This window comes from Vulpes lagopus, chromosome 2 (genome assembly GCF_018345385.1).
Source record: "Vulpes lagopus strain Blue_001 chromosome 2, ASM1834538v1, whole genome shotgun sequence".
NCBI lineage: Eukaryota > Metazoa > Chordata > Mammalia > Carnivora > Canidae > Vulpes > Vulpes lagopus.
The window spans coordinates 130,097,012-130,106,467 of NC_054825.1; the positions used below are offsets into that span (position 1 = coordinate 130,097,012).

At 51.9% G+C, this 9,456-nt stretch overlaps 1 protein-coding gene across 1 annotated transcript; it reads left to right on the forward strand.

Moving 5' to 3' along the window:
* Positions 1-1,455: 1,455 nt before the first annotated feature.
* On the forward strand, positions 1,456-3,833 carry GAS1 (growth arrest specific 1). Its single transcript, XM_041746169.1, has one exon. The coding sequence runs from the start codon at positions 1,456-1,458 to the stop codon at positions 2,482-2,484; it is 1,029 nt and encodes a 342-aa protein (XP_041602103.1). The 3' UTR covers positions 2,485-3,833.
* The last annotated feature ends 5,623 nt before the right edge of the window (positions 3,834-9,456 follow it).

Below are 9,456 nucleotides of genomic sequence, written 5' to 3' on the forward strand. Positions count from 1 at the left end.
GTGTGCGTTTGGGTTTTGTTTTTTATGTTTCTCAAGTTTCAAAGTCCATTCCCCCCCAAACTCCCTAGCCGCCCCCCCCCCCCGCCCCAGCTGGTCCCAAAGATAGGGAACTAGAAAAACAAACTGGATTCTGAACGCAGTCGAAGGCACAGACGGGAGCCAGGGAGAATTAATAAAACTATCCAAAAAAAAAAAAAAAAAAAAGGAAAAGGGGAAAAAAGACCCCAACAAAAAGGCCTGTGGCCGAGCCGGATGCAAACAGCTGCCCCTGAGCCCTGCCCGCTGATTCCGAGCGCGAGCCGGGGCTCCAGATCCGAGCCTCCTTAAGAGTAGGAGGAGCTCCCAGGCCTCTGTCAGGCTCCCTAAGCCTCTCCTTTCAAGCTCTGAATGCCTGAATGTGAGCTGCCCACCACCCTCCCCGCCCTCCCCCACTCCGCAACCCCACTCCACTCCAGCGGCTCGTAAAAAAAAAAAAAAAAAAAAAAAGTTTCAACAACAACAGCCAGGACCAATAGCATCTCGAAAAGCCGGGAAAGGGGGCCGAGCAAAGGGCGAAAGAGAGTGGAGAAAGGAGAAAGCGGGCAGGCTCGGAGCGCGCGGGGCCGGGGCCGGCGAGCTGGAGGAGCGTTGCTAATGTTTTTGTTTGTTTGCTTTTCCATGCATGCATAATGAGGGGGCACCGCGGCACCACGCGGGGGCTCCCGGCCCACTTTTGTATTTAAAGCCTCGCAGCCAGAGAGTCCGCCGCCGGGCTCAGCGGATCCGCTCCCCGGGCCCCGTGTCACCCGAGAAGCCGCCGCCGAGCGAAGCCCGGGAGCCGCTCCCCGGCCGCGCCGAGTTTCTTGTTCTCCCAGCGCCGCCCGGAAAGGGCTCCCGGGAGCTCGGCGAGGCCGGGGTCGCCGCGGGCGGAGGGGGAGGGGACGCGGGCGTCCGGGCCGCGGGAAGGCGGGCAGCGCCCGGACGCGAGCCAGGAAGCGGCGCGATGCTAGAGCCCGCGGCGGCGGCGGCGGCGGCGGCGGCGGCGGTGGCGGCGGCGGCGGCGGCGGCGCAGCGCTGAGCCCGGGAGGAAGGAGCCGCCGCGGCCGCACAACGGATCTGCAGGCGCGGAGCAAAATGCACCCGCGGCGCCGCGCGGTCCCGCAGCCCCGCCGCGGCCCCGCGGCCCGCAGCCCGCCGGCGCGGCACTGAGCGCCTCGCGCCACCGCCGGGGGACGACCGGAGGGGCTCAACGCGGCCGTGCGTTTCTGGGGGGGCCACCGCAGCCCGAGCGAACGGGCGGGCGCCCAGACCTTCTGCGAGCGGCGCGGCACCAGCGAGCGGCGCGCATGGATTTATGAAAACACTCATGCAAGAAGTTGGCAGGACCGGGGCAAACTTTTCCGCCGGCTCCGCGTCCGCCGCTGCCCGCGCCTCGTCTCCTTTCCCCTCCTCGCCCGGCGGCCGCCGCGGCCCGCGATGGTGGCGGGGCTGCTGGGCGGCGGCGGCGGGGCCCGCGCGGGGACCGTGCCGGGCGCCTGGCTGTGCCTGATGGCGCTGCTGCAGCTGCTGGGCTCGGCGCCGCGGGGCTCGGGGCTGGCGCACGGCCGCCGCCTCATCTGCTGGCAGGCGCTGCTGCAGTGCCAGGGGGAGCCGGAGTGCAGCTACGCCTACAACCAGTACGCCGAGGCGTGCGCGCCGGTGCTGGCGCAGCGCGGCGGGGGCGACGCGCCGGGGGCCGCCGCCGCCGCCGCCGCCGCCGCCGCCGCCTTCCCGGCTTCGGCCGCCTCGTTCTCGTCGCGCTGGCGCTGCCCGAGCCACTGCATCTCGGCGCTCATTCAGCTCAACCACACGCGCCGCGGGCCTGCCCTGGAGGACTGTGACTGCGCGCAGGACGAGAACTGCAAGTCCACCAAGCGCGCCATTGAGCCGTGCCTGCCGCGGACGAGCGGCGGCGGCGCGGGCGCGGGCGCGGGCGGGGTCATGGGCTGCACCGAGGCCCGGCGGCGCTGCGACCGCGACAGCCGCTGCAACCTGGCCCTGGGCCGCTACCTGACCTACTGCGGCAAGCTCTTCAACGGGCTGCGCTGCACCGACGAGTGCCGCACGGTCATCGAGGACATGCTGGCCGTGCCCAAGGCGGCGCTGCTCAACGACTGCGTGTGCGACGGGCTGGAGCGGCCCATCTGCGAGTCGGTCAAGGAGAACATGGCCCGCCTGTGCTTCGGCGCCGAGCTGGGCAACGGCCCGGGCAGCAGCGGCTCGGACGGCGGCCTGGACGACTACTACGACGAGGACTACGAGGACGAGCCGCGCGCGGGGGGCGCGGGCGGCGAGCAGCTGCTGGACGACGACGACGGCGCCCCGCACCCGGCGCGCCCGGGCGGCGGCGCTGCAGCGGCGGGCGGCCGCGGGGACCTGCCCTACGGGCCGGGGCGCAGGAGCAGCGGCGGCGGCCGCACCGCGCTCGCCTCCATCTTGCTGCTGCTGCTCCCGCTGCTCTTCTAGCGGCCGCGGCGGGCTGCGGGAGGGCGCGGACCCGGGGGCGGCTGCGGTCGCTCCCCGGCGCCCCGCGTGGACTCTGCCGGGCGGGTGCCCCCTCGGGCCCCCGCGCCTGCCCGCGCCCTCCCGCGCTCGGGGCTCCTCGGACCGCCTCCCCTGCCCCCACTCCGGGCCCGGGAACTCCCGGCGCGACTGCCCTGCGGAAGGCGGCGGGCGGGGGCGGGGGCGCGGGGCGCGGGGGTGCGGCGGGGCGGGGGCGGTAGCCGACCGCGGCCCCGGGCCCCGAAGAAAGGAAGCCGACCTGTGGGGCCCTGACGGCGTCACGGGAGCGGGCGTGGGCAGGGGTTTGAAGGAGGATTTACGTTTGCAAAAGGGGCCGTGTGTGTGTGTGTGTGTGTGTGTGTGTGTGTGTGTGTGTGTGAGCGTTTTGGCTGCGCAAGGGGGGGGGGGGGACTGTCGGTGTCGACTTTTATTGTGGCCAGTGAGGACCTTGCAATCGTGAGTAAACTTAACCGATTCACTTGTTTACTCTTGGTCAGCGCTCGGAATGGTCTGTTTGGGCGGGGGAGGAGCACTGGGAAGGGGTCAATGTGCATGCATTAGTTTTGGATAACTGCGCCCTTGACCTTAATTTCATTGCCACCACTCTGATCTCTTAGCACATTTCTTAGGATTAAAGGTCAAAAGATGCTGATCTAAAGGGCTGCTGGTGGTGTTGAACAATGCAACTTTTTACGTAAAAGAGCTCTGCACTGCCATCTATGAAAGCCTCTTTGGGATGTTTGTCTTGTCATTTTTGTTCTTTACATCAAGAAAATTGTATGTACAAATATGCGGAGAAAATATATTGCCTCTGCTTTTATCAGGGTGCTAAACCCTGGTACTTCTATATAAAGTGTATTAAAACTGGGATTTGTTACCAGTTGCTGTACTTTGTATATAGAATTTTTATAAATTGTATGCTTCAGAAATAATTTATTTTTAAAAAGAAATTAAAATTTTAAATCTGCAACCACGTTTTGCCTTTCCTCTCTGAAATGTATAGATTCCGTTTGTCACCAGGGATCCAAACCCACAATCCATTGTGAAGTGTTCTCTCTCTAGAACAGTCCTTAAATGTACAGTGTATTTTATAGATTTGAAGTTAACATTGTTATTTTCAAGAGAATTTATGGACATTGTAGAAATATATAAGTGCATTTCCAAACTGCCTTAAACATTGTATTTTTATAGACATCCTTTTAAAAAAAAAAAGTCCTATGTTTTAAGTAACTATGGCTTTGTGTATTTTTTATTTGTTTTATTAAAATGTGTACATCAGTAAAGAGTTTTTAAATAATGAAAATGGTGTAGTTACTTTCCAGAGCTACATTGTGGTTTACCCAATAATGGGTAAGGAGGGGGCTGGAGGGGCCACTGGGAATCTATCAACCATCAACTGAAATTAAAATACAGCACAAGACAAGAAATGAGGGCTATTATTTCTGCCTCTAATTTAATGAACAATTAGACATGTGTAAATGAAGCAGCTAAAGATACAACCCGCCGGTCGGCATTGGTTTTTACGTTTGCGGAGAGAACTCACAAAATTGTGTCTTCCCTACAGATTTTGGGGACAGCTCAGAGGCCTGTCTCCCCTCCCCCCTTTCCAGGGGGAGCCCCCAAGCCCCTCCTCCAAGAGTGTCCTATCTGGCTCTAGACATTCTCCTACAATCAAACAGGCCAATAACATCTGTTACCAATAGGTCTTAGGAAACCTGGCACACCGCTTCAAAGTCATTTTCACACTTCGGGTGAAAAAGTACAAAATTTTGTTACAAAACATTCAGGCGGGCAAAAGTAAACACACTGGGGAGAGGAACAATCACCAGAACTTGTAATATTGTTGTGAAGAGTTGTTTAGCAGTGGGCTGAAGGCTGGGTTCCTGCCAGAGCTACTGATCTACACTCAAACGCCCTTAGATAAATAATTACACTCTTAAGCTGTGTCGAGTGCTGATACACTTGACCTTGTAAATAGAAATGTTTGCAGTAGGAATAAACTCCGGCATTGGAAAATCTTTTAAACATTAACACAAAAGAGAGCGCTCTGTCCTCTGGGGATTTGAGTCTGAACCTCGCCAAGCTAGGCACTTGCAAGAGGGAAAAAAAGTTTATTTATCTTCTATTCCTGGTGTTTATTTAAAGCTTTTCATTTTAAACGCGGTGATTGGAAGGCGAGTCAGGAGTTTAAAAGTCACCACAAATAAACTTTGTCTGAGGGGTCGACAGATTAGCAAGATCTCGTGTCTCTTTATATGATATTAACATGTACTGAGAAAACATAACCAGATTTCTCTGCTGCCTGAAGTAATTAACAAAGCTATGCCCCCTTCCAACCCCACCCACCCCCCCCGCCCCCAAATCCCAACCCTACTTTCCAGGTTGCTTTTTGCCTCTTCACTCGCTCTTTTCTCAGCTTTTATGGAGGGCTTCGAGGCACTTCTTGTTGGATCTAAAACCAAGATTGGTCCACGGGTAGGATCAGAAAGGCTGAGAGAGTTGTGTCAGGGGAGCCGAGGAGAGTGGTTGGTGTGTGGCTGCAAGCCCCAGTCACCTGAATGGTTGAGTAAACATATTGTTAAAACAAAGCTGAAAGCGTTGTTTCTTTGGGAAGTGAACAAAGAGTATTCCGAGAGACTTGTAAATGAAATCAGCCTTCTTTACAAACCTCCAGTTCGCAGTGCTCCTGTGTTCGTCCTGAAATATATTTAAATCATCTCCATCTCCTGTTATTTTAACACATTCTTGACTAAAAGTTAAGTCTTTGTCCCAGTAAAAGACCCAGTTTTCCCCAGTAAGAAGTAAAAGGCATTAGCACTAGAAAAGGCCTGATAATTAACTGGTACAATAAACTCACGACTTGATTTTACAGGGTCCTGTCAAAAGCATCTGCCTGGAATAAATCAACACAGCTCGCTGTTGGGGAGAGGGGACACGAGGCTTTATGCTTTCTTCCTTGAAGAAAGTGAACATTGATCGGTGGCTCATTTTAATTTAAACAGTTCTGTGCTAGAGCCCAGGAGCCCCCTGGTCCCTCCACAGACCTAGTGGATTCCAGAACAGGTTGCTGACATGCTAGAACCTTCGGTGGCGGGACTGCACGTTGCCATCTGCTCCTAGGCAGAAAGAATTTTTACAGATGTTGACATCTGTAATATCTCACGCTCTCTGGGGAACCTTTTGGAATTTGGGACATTTGAGACGGCCAAACGTCTCTTGGAGAATGCCTGGAAGTACCATTACCGAAAGAAAGAGTATCTCTGGCTTTTCCTGGAGATTCTCGAAAAGTGCCATGCTTCTCAGAAGCCTTCCAGAGTGCAAGGAGCTCCCGCTGGATTTCACGCAACATCATGTGTCCTCGAAGCTGGTCCCATTTCCCCTGTTAGCAGGTTTGCATTCTCAGTGACAGTTTATTTGTCTTTGGAGGCACTTCAGTGACAAATGTTTAAGGGAGTGTGGGACAATGGTGGAGAACAAGGAGGCAGTTCATTGAACTGACAGTGACCATACAGTAAATAGAAGAAGGTTCAGGCTTCATTGCTCACCCAAGCACACAGAAACGCTTTTGTTTATGACCACAATGGACATAACATAAGGTCTCTGTTTATTTTTAACAATATATAGCAATGTACGCCAGCAATACACATATGCGAGGGGAGGCGGATGGCTGGAGGGAAGGAAATTCTCCTCCAAAGTCGCAGGACATCCCTGTGCCCAGGCAGGGCCCTGACAAGTGTCTCTACATAAGGGCGCAGCTCCTGGTGTCAACTGGCACAAACCTAAGAGGCCACCATGCTCTGACACACCTGAGGTGCCTCGCAGCTCTCCCAACCGGGCCCACGTGAGTGAAGACACAGCCCAGAACCAGTAGCACCTCTCTGGAAGAGTCAAGAGAAACTGCCTGGAGTGGGGTGCCCCTCCTCAGCACTTCTGCACGCAAACCCCCACGCCATCATCCCAGCAGGACCATGTCATAGAGAAAAAAAAAAAAGAGAGAGAGAGAGAGAAATACCATGAGAACTCTCGGAGACATCAAGCTGTGTGCTGAAAATCTTCCTACAGTCAGTTTTGGCTTTGAATTAACAGCTCACTGGGTCCAACTGGGATAGAACCTCATGCATCTTCTTTCGAACCCGTCAAAAGAAAAGTGTCCGTTATCTGTTTTCTGACCTCTCACACGAAGGAACGTGAGAAACTGTGTCAGTTGACCCCATTCCTCCCAGCTCCTCAAACTAAACTTGTTGGGAGGCAGCCTGTTCCAAACCCCTTGAAGCCCCAAGAGTAGTTCTGGGAGGGCTGGGTTTCCAGTGGGCCGGGCAGCCTTGTGGGCTAAGTAAAGTTGGATGTTACTGTATTCTATTTGAGGGATTGTCTCTGCTGGACAGTTGAAAAGGTTCACCCTTGACTATCTGAATGACATAAGTAATGTGCTATTAGCATAAATACCTTCTAAGGCATCCATTTAATCAATTTCTTAAATAACAGAATGATCTACTACAAAATAGTGGACTGTATACACTATATTTTGGCACAAAGATGGACATTCTCCCACTAGTAACCAGGGGCTCTAAATAAATGATTTCAACAATGTTTTATTAAAGGCCGACAAGAGCCCTCGAGCTGCATTAATCGGGGAGAAGTCGAGTGGCACTTTTGTTATGGAAATGTTAAGCACATAATAGCACTGCCAGACAATGTGCAGCCACTTCATTCTTTCAGCCATGCTGACACCTCTTAAAGAGGAACTGCAGGGAAGGATGTGGGAAAGATTTGCTTTCTGAGGAAGCTTTCAGCTAATATTTCGGAGGGCTACCTCCAAACCCTGTGGAATATGCATGCAACGGAAGCCGGAGGGGCAGCTGAGATCCTCAAACGGCCTCCTTCCCTTATTTCGGGGGCTTGGGTTCCATAGAAAAATCAAATGTCTATCCTTTTTGACATGGCATTTGTCAAAACTATCCATTGGTGATTTTGTAGGGCTACGAGATCCACTTTTACAGAAAGGATCAAAGATTCTCAGTGGCATTGATATACGTGATCGGTGGTTTGGGTTGAGTCCTCCTTACACAAACAGTTTTGTGGTCAAGTCTGCAAACAGGTGAATATACACAATGCCATCAAGGACATCTTCAATCTGAAACCAAAAATTAGAATAATGCTGTTTCCAGACTTTATAGACACCCCTATGTTCTCTGGGTATCTATATATCTTACAAGTTCATATTTAGGTTTTTATAAGTTCTATAAGATGCCAATGGGTTCTTGGATACCAGAATGGAATAATAGCTCACAACCAAATCATACTATATATTTTATCACTGATCAAATGTCATTCAGCACCAAGATAAAATCTTCTGGGAAGATCTGAGGACTTTCTCATAGATGTCTCTTTTATGAAATGCCAGTCATCCAACCTTCAGTTTTAACCCGTGAGACCGCTTACCTGTCAGGTAATGGCACCTGTTAGGGGCACGCTTCTGTAGCAAACATTGCAAGAAGCTTTTATGATGACTAAAACTAACATCTGTCATCCTGAACAGGTGAGAGGAGGGAGCGAGGAACAAAAAGAGTTCACTGTGGCTCCACGGGCATGTGTTGAGGGTCTAGTGTAAATATGGCACAGTCTTGTCCCTGGCCCAGGGGCAGGCAGGATGGGGAGACAAACACACACATACTTTCAGCTGTGGTGAGCACAGAGGACAATTACAGAAAGACTTAGCCCAACATTCGATTTAGGGAAATCTTCTTGGGGAAGGGGACACTGAAGCTAGGTCTGGAGACAGGATTGGGAGTTAACAAGGAAAAAAGTGGGAAAATGTTTCCACCAGAGGGAACTGCATGGAGGGATGAAAGAACATACTGCGTGTGCGCCCACGTGCTGACTATTTGTGACTACCAAAGCCTAAAGTAGGAAGTAGCGAGAATGAGGCTTGAAAGAAGGGCTAATACTAGGTCACAGAAGCCTTGATTGTCACGTTAGGCATTGACTTTACCATGCACTGTGGACATGAGAATTCCCAGCTGACACCTCCGGAAGTTCACCTTCCTGGGCAGAGTACACAATGGTTTTAAGAAGTGAGGACCAGAAACTGGGAGAACAGTGTGGGAGTCAATGTTGGGTCCAGGGAACAGAGACAGTGAGCGGAGGGAGATGACAGATTCCAGACACCGTCATTGGTCAAATGCGGAGTATTGGAGGGTTGGAGCCAAACTGATGGCTGGGTTTCTGGCTCAGGGTTTAGAAAATTGGTGGATAATGTCATCTTCTGTCCTAAAGGAAGAAAGTTTGGAGGGTAAGTCATATTTGAGGATATGTGGAATATCTAGTCTGCAGTGCGCTATAGGAAGTGAACTGCAGGTCTGAAGTCAGTCTTGTGGAAAGATCACCATTAAAGCTCCAAGAGTGATACACCTAAGGACAATGCACAGACAAAGAAGTGCAGTGAGGGGAGAAGGTGGTGCCCAGAAAAGGAATCCCAGAGAAGGTCAGAGATGCCTGAGCATGAGCAGGAGTAAGGAATACTAACAGTCCTGATCATGGACCCCTGAATATTAAAGTGCTTAAGAGACCAATTCTATGAGTAAATCTTAAAAAGCAGGATGAATTCACAGGATTTCTAATATAAAAATATAAATATTCTTCATATATCAATAGTAGCAATCAAAATCATAATCAAAAACATCTCTAGGAAAATAAAAATTGCCAAAATTCTGCCATCACATTAAAATGATAGTAATAACAGTATTGATTATTATGTACCATGCACAACATTGTGCACATAATATGCACTAAATCATTTCATCGTTACAACGTCCCTGTGTTACTTACATTATTTCCATATTACAGAGGAAGGAACTGATGTTAGTCAGTTGGGTTAGTCACCTAACCCTGGCTATTCAATGAATAGGTTGATGCATATTTGAATCTACATATTTG